The 14,954-nt window shown below is 38.7% G+C and overlaps 1 protein-coding gene across 3 annotated transcripts in view; it reads left to right on the top strand.

Moving 5' to 3' along the window:
* polrmt (polymerase (RNA) mitochondrial (DNA directed)) overlaps window positions 1-14,954 on the top strand; it is a 113,519-nt gene that overhangs the window by 64,063 nt on the left and 34,502 nt on the right. For all 3 annotated transcript variants that reach the window (XM_068016227.1, XM_068016228.1, XM_068016230.1), the window contains exons 12-15: window positions 1,813-1,935; window positions 2,540-2,719; window positions 7,833-7,919; window positions 11,721-11,834. In XM_068016227.1, coding sequence (XP_067872328.1) covers window positions 1,813-1,935; window positions 2,540-2,719; window positions 7,833-7,919; window positions 11,721-11,834 — 504 coding nt within the window. The remainder of the gene's footprint in view (window positions 1-1,812; window positions 1,936-2,539; window positions 2,720-7,832; window positions 7,920-11,720; window positions 11,835-14,954) is intronic.

The raw sequence follows: 14,954 nt of genomic DNA, 5'->3' as shown, positions 1-14,954 counted from the left end.
CTTTTTGAATAAAGGAGTTACATTCGCTATTTTCCAATCTAACGGAACCTTCCCTGAATCTAGGGAATTTTGGAAAATTAAAACTAACGCATCAAGAATCTCACTAGCCACTTCTTTTAAGATCCTAGGATGAAGTCCATCAGGACCCGGGGATTTGTCAGCCCGCAGCTCCAACAATTTGTTCAGTACCACTTCCCTGATGATTTGTAAATTTCTTGAGTTCCTCCCTCCCTTCCATTTCCTGACTTACAGATAATCCTCAATTGTGAAAACCGATGCAAAATAACTGTTCAAGTCATCTGCCATCTCCTTATTATCCATTATTAATTCCCCAGACTCACTTTCTATAGGACCAACGCTCACTTTAACGATTTTCTTTTAAAAATATCTATAGAAACTCTTACTATCTGTCTTTATATTTCTAGCTAGCTTTTTGTCGTACTCTAATTTTACCTTCCTTATCAATCTTTTATTCGTTCTTTGCTGTTTTTTTTAATTCTGTCCAATCTTCTGACCTGCCTCCCACCTTTGTGCAATTATAGGCTTTTTCTTTAAGTTTGATACTATCTTTAACTGTTTTAGTCGACCACGGATGGCGTGGATGGAATTTTTCTTGTTGAAATGTATCTATTCTGTGTATTCTAAAATATCCCCTTAAATGTCTGCCACTGCATCTCTATTGACCTATCCCTTAACTTAATTTGCCAGTTCACTTTAGCTAGCTCTGCTTTCATGCCCTCATAATTGCCCTTATTTAAGTTTAAAATATTAGTCTTGGACCCACTCTTCTCTCCCTCAAACTGAATGTAAAATTCAATCATGTTATGATCGCTGCTGCCTAGGGGTGCATTAACTATGAGGTCATTAATTAATCCTATCCTGTTGCACAATACCAGGTCTAGTATAGACTGCTCTTTGGCTCCAGAACGTATTGTTCCAAGAAATTATCCCAAAAACATTCTATGTACTCCTCATCTACGCTACCTCTGCCCATCTGATTTTTCCAGTCTATATATATATATATGTTAAAATCCCCCATAATTATCGCTGTACCTTTCTGACAAGCTGCCATTATTTCTTCCTTTATACCCCGTCCTACAGTATGGTTAATGTTAGGTGGCCTGTACACGACTTCCACAAGTGACTTCTTGCCTTTATGATTTCTCATCTCTACCCAAACTGTATTTAATCTTTATTTTGATCTGGACTCTGAAATTTACTGGAGAAACATGGAAGCATGCTGTTATCGATGTGTTTGCACTTGTACAAAGAGAACATGCAGAAATATAGAAAGAAAAGCGTGTTCTTAAGGGAAAGTAGATAGGTAAGTGATAGTAAAGTAGATAAGAAAGTGTTGCAATTCACCCAACAATAAGTAGAATTATTTGGATAGACCTGTATTGGCAACCAGTCAGACACTAATGGTGATTAAAGCACATACAATATTTACTTAATTTTTCCACAAAGATAGTTCTAGAGAGTTAAAGTTACACTAACCCTTATGTGCATTTACTCAGAGATATTCTATTTCTAAAAATCGGTGTAAAATTTCATGGTAGCTAAGTAAGGTAATCATATTAGCATTGATGAAATGTTTCTTTTTTTTTTATCTCCCCCATTGGTTAAAAAGCACATAAACTGAATATGTCAAAACAAAAAATATGCAGAACCATTGAGTGTGTTTTTGTGTAAGGCATTCTTGATGCGTTAGTAAACTGCGATGTTTAAAAACTCAGTTGTATAGTGCAGATTCAACATAGACTAAATGATTGAAAATACTTTATCATAACGCATTTATCTGCCATTTCACAGGATGGATCTTGTAACGGTTTGCAGCACTACGCTGCTCTAGGACGTGATGTGATTGGTGCAACCTCTGTGAACCTAATGCCTTGTGATGTACCACAGGATGTTTATAGTGGGGTGGCACAGCAGGTACGTAAATGGTTTGATGAACTAAGAACATTCACAGTGGGTGATCTTTTTGTCCCAAAGTGCAGGCCTACTAGTGAATGAGACGGTAGCAACCTACCTAACGAGCAACAGTGAAAAGATGGTAATAAATGTTAATATTGTTAACCTTTGAGGATTTTGCTCATGCTCTACCAAAGCACAAATAATCCAGTTATTAGAAGTGGTAGGTAGTTTTTACAAGGCTTAGTTCTAACAATACATTGGATCCTTGTTTAACACTGATTTTAGGAGTCCTAGAAAAGATGCAGTCCAAACAGACATTTTGGAGTAGTTTCTTCCAACAGTAAGGAAGCATAAGCAATGTATGCAAAAGTGAGGAAATATTGTACTGAGCCCATTAAAATTGCAAGATATTTTATTTAATTGCAGTAACTTTACTGCAACTCATAAATTATAATAAATACCAGTATCAAAGACAATATCAGGATAGATCAATAAATTAAATTAAGTCTCTGCACATTACAGTGGAAGTTGGCGAATAACATAGATCAGCTGTTTTGGCCACTACTTTGCTGTTGAATTTTTTTTGGACTCATAATGCGATTGCCTTGTGTTTTCCCCTCAGGTTGAGGAATTTAGAAAACGAGATGCTGAAAAAGGTGTAAAAATTGCTCAGATCTTGGAAGGTTTCATTAATCGTAAAGTCGTGAAACAGACGGTGATGACTGTGGTATATGGTGTGACACGATTTGGTGGGCGTCTCCAGATTGAAAAGAGATTGAAGGAAGTTGAAGATTTTCCAAAGGTACCAAAAAATGCAGTGGTTTTATGCTCCTGAGCGAAGACTCGACAAATATTTTCTGTTTCTCTTCCAGATTGAGATCGCCTGGACAATTCTAATTTAGTCCAATTTAAACAGATTTTCCAGACCAACAGTTTCGCACTAGGAGAATGTGCTCATCAGGCATTCTGTTTTTTTAGTTTTGATGCCCATGACAAACTGGAATATGCAGCAACTTGGAAGTATTCCAATTCGCAAATGAGTACTGCATAAACAGGATATTAGTCTAGCCTTACCTTCTCACTGTGATTTAAAGAAGCTAAGATTTGGCACAGGAATGAAAAGGAAAAACAAGAATTCTGTAAGTTCTGATACAAAAACTGAAAATTCTGGAAATGCAGATTAATTGGCATCTGAAAGAGAAGTAACAGTTAAAATTTCCAAGCACGTCTTGTATGACTCACCGTTGAACCAATAATTATTGAAGCAAAAAGTATCTAATTTCAGAAATGCTAACTGCTTTTCGCCTTTCAGCAAGGATTTTGCTTGGGTTTCAAAATAGATCTTTTAGTGAAAACAACTGAGAATGAATCAGGTGTTTGGAATTGGTAACTGCAGCAGGATGGTGAATAAACCCATATAATAAACTACAAGATCTAAACAAAAAAGTAACCACTTAGCAAATGTTCATGTCCTACATTTAATTAATTGAACACAATGGTTATAGACTTTTTATGATTTTCAATTTCTATTTGTTTTGATATATTCTAAAATTCTGTTGCGACCAGGTGAGAAAGGTGTCTAGCCTTTAGCCTTCACCTGGTCTTATTGTAACAGGGTTTTGTTTTAAACACGCCATGCTTTGAGCTCCCCCTTGGTGAATCCTTGTTCACCGCTTTCCAATTATAAGGCAAAGAAATAAGCACAAACAGGCTTTCTTAGGTTTTAAGAAGAAAAGTGAAATTTATTAAAACTTAAACTTAATCTCTAATTCGGTTAACACCTACGGATAAATGCCGCGTCCCACGCTAGCATGCATATGTGATATGCACATGCAAATAGAGACATAAAAGAGCAGAAAAAAAATAGAGAGGTTTGAGGCAATCTCTGAAGAGGGGATTTTTTTGTTACTGTGCTTTGAGCTCGCTGTAGTCCTAGCTTGCAGCAGATCTTGCTTTTCGTTGGGGCCCAGTATTCTTCTTAAACCTTGCTCACTGTAGGAGACTTTCCTCTCTTGGGGTTCATATGTCTTCAATGGTTTCCGAAGCTGGTGAGAGCGATGAGAGCAGACAGGAGAGAGGCGGCGGCAAGCCAGCCACGAAAGGTCTCTTCCAGTCCAGAAGCCAACAGCTTTCTGAGTTTTAAAACTCAGTTTTGGCAAGTTCAAATTCAAAAACTCCCAACAGCCAGTTAGTCATGTGACTAAACCGGTCTAACCGCATCTGTTTGTGTATTCGGCTATCTTAGCAGTTAACCTGAATGCTAGCTTCTCCACCTTCAACGTCTGGTAATCAAAAGCCCATTGTGGATTAAATTGGAGCAGGGAGTGGCCCCTTTGTCCTTTCCAAGCACTGTCTGTTACTATGCAAATGTCTTTCCAGTCAACGGTCTGTTTTTTTTCAAAAAACAAGTTCTTTATTCCAGTAACAGTTTAAAAATCAATGCTTATGTGGCGAAATTAATGTGTCTCATTCTTGGCAGGTGGGGGCCTGCATGACAATTCACTAAATTGCATTGAGCTGCAATGATTTGAAAAGAATTTGAACTTGTGCATCAGCAACCCTGTCAGTGCATTTTTTTTATGAATGCAATATTTGTCAAGTGGCCAGCTCAGGAATTTTTGTTTCTTTTCCCTTGTCAATTAGCCTTATTCGCTTTAACTCTGCTGAGTTTGGTTGACAGCAGAGTTAAACAAGCTAACTGAAATTAGTTGAATTTGACAATTTGCAACATACCAAATATCTTGTCACAACATATAATCAAAATCCTCAAGATAACAGGCTTAGGCTAATGTTTGCATTTCTCCAGACACTTATCTGAATCGGCTATGAACTTATGTTTAGGAATAACGGCTTACTAAATTATATTGCTCACGGATGTCCTCATACTCAGTTGTAAAGGCTACAGGAGTGTTATAATCCTTTGCAACGAAAGTATATTGTTTTCCAGTGGAACACATTTCTATTGCACAAAAGTATAGCATCCTTTATTTTGCATCAGAGTTTTATGTCTGATCTTTTGTTTAAAACAAGATTGCAATCTTAGTGATGGAAAAGAAAGACTCACATTTATATAATGTCTTTCATAACCTCAGGATGTCCCAAGCACTTTACAGTCAAAGAAGTACTGTTCAAGTGTAGTCAGTGCTGTAAATGTTTAGTGATGTCCTGATAAACATCTGTAAAGGCTACATGAGTATTATAATCCTGTGAAACAACAGTAATAAAATGTGGCACACAACTACCAGTCACAATGATAATTAAGATGTGGGGCTGCATTTTAAAGGCTCTCCGATGCAGGGGGCGGCGGGTGCATGAAGATTGCCACGGATGAGGCACGCCACCGACCCTGATGCCAGCAGGGCCTGGGCCAATCTCGATGGAGGCGGAGAGACCCCGTGGTGGACCCCCCGCCGCTTGGCGACGGGACCATGATTTTCATCTGTAAATAAATAAACCTACCTGAATTAAAGAAACCTGTTTTTTTTTCCACTTTTCCTCTTTTCAATTAGTATTACCCCACTTACAGTTGCAGCTCGTCGGCTTTGGGTATCCTGGATGATGAGCCCCCAATTATATGTCACGACCAAGGTGGGAGGAGTGTGCTGTCTTTGCTAGTTCCACTTCTCCACAGGTCACATATATTTAAATGTTTACCCAGTTACCGATACAGTCAATCAAATACTTTTTTTATCCCAGAATAAAATACACCAACCAGGTTTCTTTAATAAATAACAAAATTATCAATTTATTATAAAACAAAACTTAACCAGTAATGAAGCAAAGCATTAACACACATGTGAAAGTTCCTTTTTTAAACTCCCCAATTACACACACACACACACTGAAATAAATACAGAAATTCTCTCTGCAGAGGTCTGTTACAAAAAAAGACAAAAAAGAAGACTTTGATCAAATACTTGCTAATTCATGATGAGAAAAAAAGATATGGAAGGGTCAGTTGTCCCTTTTTTGGTCTGGTGTCCGGGTATACGGAGACAGGTCGCGGAGATCGTTTCAGAAGCAGTCTGTTCTGGAGGTGTTGAGAGTTATTCCAATAGGCTTTCCAGGGGAAATGTGGCACAGGGCTTTCCGCCAGCACACACTTGAATCGCAGAATTTTTTTTCCAGCTTCTCGGGAGCTATGCAGCACCAGGGATTTTAGCTCTCCCACACTAGATCTTTACTGGATTTCTTCAAAGAGGTAGAGAAGGAGGCGAGCTGGGTGGTTTCTTTTTTCCTTGGCAGGGAAACACCAACTGTCTTCAAGCAGTTCAAACCCAACTAATTTAAAAACAAATGTCCAAATCCCAAACAGAGAGTTGACCTCCTGACCTCCATAAACCTTGACATGTGGCTTCTCTGTAACCACTTTTCCCCAGGTTCTGTTGTTTACTGAGCCCAAAGCACATGATTTCCAGCACAGGTGGCTTTCAAACAACTTCTCAAGTGTCCTCTGCCCCCGGTGAACTTGGTTTAAAAAAACGCATCCGTGGAATCCTTTCAGCTTGAACACAAGTCTGCAAAAAAAAAAATTTTAAAAGTACTTTTGTAACATCAGTTCCATGCAAATGTATTGCAACGAGCTGTTCACCAATTTAAATTGCAATCCAATTGCATCGGGGCGGCAATGCCACCGTGGAGCTTTCCCACTGCTGACTAAATCCGGAACTGACATCACAATGTTAGATTTCTGGGCAGGCACATCTGTCGCGATTCTCCGGCCCCTCACACCTCCATTCCCACTCCTGATGGCCTCACAAAATTCTGCTCCTAAAGTAGTGCATGCAGTTTTGGTCTCATTATTTATGGAGGGATATACTTGCATTGGAGGCAGTTCAGAGAAGGTTAACTAGGTTGATTCCTGGGATGAAAGGGTTTTCTTATGAGGAAAGATTGAGCAGGTTGGGGCTATTCTCATTGGTTCTTAAAAGAATGAGAGATGATTTTATTGAAACATATAAGATTCTGAGGGGGCTTGATAGGGTAGATGCTGAGTGGATGGTTTGTAGGGGGCATAGTTTCAGAATAAGGGGCCTCCCATTTAAGACAGAAATGAGGGCCAATTTTTTTCTCTGAGGGTTTGGAATTCTCTTCTCCAGAGAACAGCGGAGGCCATTGAATATATTCAAGGCTGAGTTAGATCTTTGATCTACAAGGGAGTCAAGGGTTATGGGGGGGCAGGCAGGGGAGTGGAGATGAAGCTATGATCTTATTGAATGGCAGAACAGGCTCTTGGGGCCGAATGACTTCCTATGGTTCCTATTATGTTCTTAAGTGAAGGTGCAGAAGCTTTCAAAACCTCCTGGGTCTTCTTCCATATGCCATTTTTCTTTGCAAGGGTCTCTCTGAAGGAAATGGGTGGATGTATCATCTTTTACCTACACGATTCCAATCTTTTGGTGAGGAAACCTATTAAAATAATAAATTACTCCAGAAAAATAATCAGTAAACATTTGAAAATGTACATGGTCATACCTGCCCTAGTTGCTTGCATGAAAGGCAGCTTTACATTGAAAGGAGGCAAAATTATGTTTGTCGAAAGTAATGCTTTAGAACTTTGATTCTACAATCAGCTTTTGATGTACAAAGCCAGATAAAAATGTAGCATTTTGTGTTTGCCCACAACAGCTACAATGAATAAATAAACAAAACGTATTTGTTTATTTTATTGAATATTTTATCTTCAAAACGGTGAGTTTGTGATGAAGCTCCTGTAATGAATCATATGTCAGTAAGTACTGAACTAAAATAAAGTTATCAGGTCATGCAACTTTACATTCCCTCTGTACTGATGTGCCACAGGTGTGCACTTCACATGTCTGATGGGAGCTTACAGGACATCTTTTTTGTGCACTGATCTTAATAATGAAAGTGGAAAATTAAATATAACTGCTTAATTTTTTTTCAACTTTCAGGACTATGTGTGGGATGCTTCTCATTACTTGGTGCAGCAGGTTTTCAGCAGCCTGAAAGAGATGTTCACTGGCACCAGGGAAATTCAGGTAATTTCACTAAATACATATATGGTGCAGGAGAATTGATGGCAGAGTGGTCCAAGTTTAAACAGTGTGTTCAATTTTTTTGTTGCAATACAGGAAGAGAGGGCAGTTGAAGCAAGGTTACAATTTTCCATAAATTTAAGATATCCAAACTGCAAATCACCAACGTACAAATATGTAGTAATCTGAATCTTCTGCTTTAAGAATTTTTTGCAGGTGTGCATTACAAGATTACAGCTAACAGCAGGCAAGTGTTTTCCCCCTCTGCGCTCCTCAGTGTGAACAATATTGAATATAATCCTTATCCTTTTTAATAACAGATTCAAAAAGCTAGGGACAGTAATGCATCTGACAATTAAATTTTATTATTGTTTCAAAGCATTCATCTTAAGACTAAATACATAGCAGTACATGCAGTCCTATGTCTAGAAACTTGCACATAAAAAAAATTCCCAGGAATTGCGATTGATCCCTGTCCATACCTGTTCATGGTACTATGGCATGAAGGTAGCTAAAGTTCTGAGTGGGTGAAGGTCTTTATTTTTTGTGCCATTTAAAAAAAACAAGCTTTCATTGCCTAATTCTTGCTGGTTTTAACTTTGTTGGGTGTTTTATGACCCTTGGGTCAATGAACCACATTGCTGGATACAAAATCATGTCCTGCTCAATATCCACTTACATTTTCATTCAACAACCTTTGCTTCCTATGTTTGCTGTTCCTAAACTATAGCTTTTTGTCCTGAAGTGTCATTGTGATCAATAGATAAGATTTGCCAGTCAAACCAATTTTGACTACTCGTGTGTAACCATAATTGCATCATAAGCTGTTCTGCATTAAAATAATGTAAAAAAAAAAGTATAACAACACTCAATGTACTGACAATATGATAGACCTTTGAATATATATGTATCTCTAAATCTGCCATCGGGATTAGGCCAACTATTCCTGTGAAGTAAGTGCAGGGGGAGGCCAGTTTCCCTCAGAATCACTACAGACACAGGTGTCCAAGAAGATTTAGGTAAAGCCTTTTTGTCTGCATGGTGAGTTTCTTAGTAAAAAGAGGAAAACATTCTAGGAAATGTATTACTCAGATATAAAGTTAAACTGTTCAACAAAGGAAAGATAACATTTACTTGTGGTTGTAATAAGTCATCAAGATGAATGCTGGTTCCACAGTATTTGCATTATCAATTAATGTAATGCATACTGAGATTTATACCTTCCTTTGATGTTGGAGCTCTGTGCATCATAAGTAACTGTTTTAATTATGTTTATTTTAATAATGCTTTAAAGTATTGCAGAGTCCCATTTTGGTCCAGTAATTAACTCCCTTCCTGACAGCAGTGTTGGTGTACCTACCCCACCTGGACTGCAGCAGTTCAAGAAGGCAGCTCACCACCACCTTCTCAAGGGCTCTGACAGCTTGCAACTGCCAATTCAAGTTGGATACCTAACACTTATTTTCTGCTAACTCCGTCTCTCTCATGCTGTGTAAAGCCCTGGCAGCTAACTCCGCATAGTCCAGGGACCAAAACAAGTTCATTTCCGCACTAAACTGCACGTTCTATCTGAAATAAAAACAAGAAATGCTGGAACCACTCAGCAGGTCTGGCAGCATCTGTGAAAAGAGAAGCAGAGTTAACGTTTCGGGTCAGTGACCCTTCTTCGGAACTTTTGCTTTTATGCACGTTCTATCTGATCCATTTGGAACAAAAGCATTTTAACCATTTAACAGTGTAACATAAAGATTGACTCCCTCAAGGAAGCTATTATTGTTTGAGCTTGCAGCTGAAGGTCCATGGAGGTTTGGATTGGCGTTTAAACCAAAATGTTACTTATTTGTAATGAAAATGTTACAGAATTCTGCTTTATAGTAGCTGGTCTCAAAATTATTTCTGTTAAAAGGAATAGTGAATAATTTGAAACCTGGAAACGATACTGAGTTTTCAGGTGGTTAAGACCAACATTGCAGTTTTAATATAATGTAAACTTTTCAAGTTAGGCAACCTATTCTCAATTATTTAACAAATTTGGTTTGCTTTCTTCCAATCTTTGTGAAAGCTGCCATTTTTAATATCAGGAATCCAAACAGCTAGCCTTTCCCATCATATATCACTGCAGCAAGTTATTTTTATATTTAAGAAAATCATAATTCATAAATTGTTGTAAAATGAATTTTTCTGCTATAAAATGCAGATGGTAAAGATTCCAGATCAGTCTAGGCATATGGTCTTAAGCTGTATTTATCACTCCACAATCATCATGATAAGCAAAAGTGCACATTGTCTTAGGGAAAATGTTGGAAGCTATTATTAAAAACGTTATAGCAGGGATGTAGAAAAATTCAAGGTAATCGGACAAAGTCAACGTGGTTTTGTGAATGGGAAATCATGTTTAACCAATTTATTGAAGTTCTTTGAAGAAGTAATGTGCTGTAGATAAAGGGAAATGGTGGATGTACTGTACTTAGATTTCCAGAAGGCATTTGATAAGGTGCCAAAGGTTACTGCAGAAAATAAAAGCTCGTGGTGTAGGGGGTGACATAATGGCATGATAGAAGATTGACTAGCTAACAGGAAACAGAGTAGTCATTTTCTGGTTGGCAAGATGTAACGAGTGGTGTGCCACAGGGATCAGTGCTGGGACCTCAACTTTTTACAATTTATATAAATGACTTGGATGAACGGACCAAAGGTATGGTTGCTAAATTTGCTGATGACACAAAGATAGGTAGGAAAGTAAGTAAGTTGTGAAGAGGACATATGGAGGCTACAAAGGGATATAGATAGATTAAATGGGCAAAGATCTGGTAAAAGGAGTATAATGTTGGAAAATGTGAAATTCTCCATTTTGGCAGGAAGAATAAAAAATAAGCATATTATCGAAATGATGAGAGATTGCAGAGCTCTGAATTGCAGAGGGATCTGGGTGTCCTAGTGCATGAATCGCAAAAGGTTAGTATGCAGGTATAGCAAGTAATTAGGAAAGCTAATGTTATCGTTTATTGCGCAGGGAATTGAATACAGAAGTAGGGATGTTATGCTTCAGTTATACAGGGCATTGGTGAGACTGCATCTGGAGTACTGTATACAGTATTGGTCTCCTTATTTAAGAAAGGATGTAAATGCGTTGGAGGCAGTTCAGAGAAGGTTGACTAGACTAATAGCTCGAATGGGCGGGTTGTCTTATGAGGAAAGGTTGGACAGGCTAGGCTTGTATCCGCTGGAGTTTAGAAGAGTAAGAAGCGACTTGATTGAAACATATAAAATCCTGAGGGGTCTTGACAGGGTGGATGTGGAAAGGATGTTTCCTGTTGTGGGAGAATTTAGAATTGGGGGTCGCTGTTTAAAAATAAAGGGTCACCCAATTAAGACAGAGATGAGGAGAAATTCTTTCTCAGGATCATGAGCCTTTGGAACTCTGTTCCTCAAAAGGCGGTGGAAGCAGAGTCTTTGAATATTTTTATGGCAGAGGTAGATAGATCCTTGATGAGCAAGGGGGTGAAAGGTTATTGGGGGTAGGTGGGAATGTCGACTTGCTTGCAATCAGATCAGCCATGATCTTATTGAATGGCAGAGCAGGCTCGAGGGGCTGAGTGGCCTACTTCTGCTCCTAATTCGTTTGTTCGTAAACCCATAAGGATGAGCAAATTTATTATCTCAGGGGTATTACAGTTGATTTCCATCACAAATACTCCCTAATTAGTGGTCAGTTAGGTTTTTGTTTTAAAATTTTGTTAATCATGGGCTACAGTGCATTTTTGCTTCCAGCATCTCTTTACTTGAAACATCTTTTATCTTTAGGACTGGCTGACAGAAAGTGCACGACTAATTGCAAAATCAGGAAGCTCGGTGGAGTGGGTGACACCATTGGGACTACCAATTGTACAACCTTACCACAGGACCAGGACTACATTAGTAAGTACTGTACAATGACTTATACCTTGATGCAAAACTGTACAGTAATTGCATATCTGATAAACTGATCTGTCACGCAGTTGAATCATAGTTGCTCATTATCTCAACTCCATTTACCAGTCTTGGTTTTGTATCCTTTAATGCCCTTGCCTAACAAAAATCTGTGTCTCAGTTTTGAAATTTTCAATTGACCTAGCTTCAACAGCTGGTTGGGGGACAGAGTTACTGATTTCGACTACCCTTTGTGTGATGAGGTACTTCCTGATATCATCCCTGAACTTTTGATATAACTCTAACTTTATGTTTATGCTTCCTTTTCCTGAAACTGCTACCACCAGTGGAAATAGCCTCTCTCTATCTGCCAAATCAAATACTTTAATCATCTTAAGCACCTCAATTAGATCACCCCTTAATCCAATGGAATGCAACCTAGCCTCAGTTTAACCCTTTTAGCCCCTTGGATAGGGGTGCTGATTTAATATCCATTATCCATTTTTATTGAATGGGATTTTCACCTGTGTTTGGGGCATCAAATTCTGACCCTTCTGTCCACAAAAACTGTAAATCAGTTTTGCAAATGCTCTCTTTTGTCACAAGTACAGCTGTATTGTGTTTTAAATAATGAATGATTGCATAATTCTAGAAAATTGATGATTGACAGAGTCAGTATCTTCCTTCAAGTTGGTCTGCTGTTCTCCAATCCTCAAAATAGTCTATTCCTACCGTGCAGTCGTAGATTCCGTTGCTATTTCAACCAAGGTTTTCTGAGGCTTTGAAGTTTTCAAAATTGTTTACCCATTTTCAAATCATAGTGGGCAATTCTCCATTGCTACCTTAACACTGAACATAGGAAATAGGAGCAAGAGTTGGCCACTAGACCCTTCGAGCTTCTTCCACCATTCAATAAGATCATAACTGATCTACCTCAGCTCTACGTTCCTGCACTATCTCCCTATCCCTTAATTTCCTTAGTACCCAAAAATGTACCGAACGCTCTTAAATATACTCAATGGCTGAGGATCCATGGGCCCTCCAGGTTAGAGAATTTCAAAGATTTACAACCCTTTGAGTAATTAAATTTCTCGTTAGTGCTAAATGGTCAACCCCTTATTCTGAGATTCTGACTCCAGATTCCCCAGGGGAAACATTTTCTCAACATTTCGGCGGCGCAGTGGTTAGCACCGCAGCCTCACAGCTCCAGCGACCCAGGTTCGGTTCTGGGTACTGCCTGTGCGGAGTTTGCAAGTTCTCCCTGTGACCGTGTGGGTTTCCGCCGTGTGCTCCACTTTCCTTCCACAGCCAAAGACTTGCAGGTTGATAGGTAAATTGGCCATTATAAATTGCCCCTAGTGTAGGTAGGTGGTAGGAGAATGGTGGGGATGTGGTAGGGAATATGGTATTAATGTAGGATTAGTATAAATGGGTGGTTGTTGGTCGGCACAGACTTGGTGGGCCAAAGGGCCTGTTTCAATGCTGTATCACTCTGACTCTATCTACCCTGTCAAGCCCCTTAAGAATTTTATATGCTTAATTAGATCACTTCTCTATAGTCTCCCTCTTATAGGACAATCCCCACACACAAGTATCTCGTGATCCCATCGTCTATCAACATCTGACATTCAACTAGACAGAAGTTTGTTTTCACACTCAAAACAGATGGATGCATTCACTGAAAATATTAAAAGCATTTGTAATTCAACAGTTATTAGGCCCATATCATATTAGCAATCTCTGTTGTACTTTGTTTCTTGTGACCTTGCTTCCTAACTTAAAGTTTCAGATCTGCAAAAGCAGAATTTCTCTTGGGCAAGATTGTCATTCTGTGAACACAGTATGTGGCTGTTGTCAACAGGAAGAGCATTTCTTTCACTCACAGATTACTTGTCTTCAGTGGCTTGGAAATAATTTTAGGATTAACAATATAATCATGGTTTAACTAGAGAAGCACAGCTGGTCTCAGACAGACATGATTTTAATATTTGCAACATGTTCCATTTACAGTCTAATATTTTTCCAGTGTATCACAGCTGAACTGCCAGCAATTCTCAAGAGTTGCGAACAATTGTCTAGAATCACCGCCTCTGAAAACCTGGATCATTTCATTCAGTTAGCAATTTGCAAAAATTAATTGTAAACTGGGAAATAATGACTCCAGTATATCTCCCCTGTTTATGGTGCATATTAGAGAAAAATAAACCAGATTTAAACCAGTAGGTTTTAATTCCACCACAATGTTGTACAAAAGTAATCTGAATTGTACTGAGTGTTCAGTTATGATTATAGTTTTCAGCATAAAATGTGTAGGCTGATACCTGATTTTTTGGAAATCCCTTGCACTGTCATTGGAAGAGCAGGAACTTATTTGGTTCCTTTACCCATGTCACCTTAGCAACTTGAAATTCATCATCTGGGATGGTGAAAACCTGCCCGCTATCCTATAATTGCACCTGTGACACCATTCCAAATCCCGGAATCAGAGTCTTTGATACGCAGGCGGGCAAACGCAGGCAGGCAATCACATTCATTCTGGCCCAACTCAGGTGCTTGCCTCCGAGGGAAATAGGAGCACCAGGATTTTGTCAAAGTGTATAAGTGCTGACTATAACAAAGATCTTGAAAATATGGTTGTAATGCTTACTTTTCAAATATACCTCTTTATACCTCTTTATCAACAGCAATCAGTCACTTTATGATTGATTGTAGTAAAAGAAGTGACTTTAAGTTATACTGGACCCTACTTCTGCCAGGATCAAGTCCTAGCATACTTTAACCTCTACCTGAACAATCAGACACAGATAAGCCTCACTTTAATGCCAAAAAGCTGCATCTCTGCCAATATTGCACTCCCCCAGTAGGGCACTAAAGTGACGGCCTAGATAATGGTCCTATCAGATTATGGGGTTCAAATCTGCATTGTTGAATTTCATCAGTAGATTTAAACTAACCTTAATAATTCTCCCTTACTTTCTCTTCATTAAAACTAAATATTAGCAGGGTTTTGACCAAATCTGGCAAAGTTTCCTCTCCTCTGATTTCCTTTAGAAGAAGGAGAAGGTCTGTTAAGAATGTCAATGTGTGTTGGACCATGCATGTATAAACATACAATACTTGAACTTATCT

Source organism: Heterodontus francisci, chromosome 36 (assembly GCF_036365525.1).
Source record: "Heterodontus francisci isolate sHetFra1 chromosome 36, sHetFra1.hap1, whole genome shotgun sequence".
Taxonomy (NCBI): Eukaryota; Metazoa; Chordata; class Chondrichthyes; order Heterodontiformes; family Heterodontidae; genus Heterodontus; species Heterodontus francisci.
Note: the sequence above shows the minus strand (reverse complement) of the source record. Positions and strands in the feature narration are given on the sequence as shown.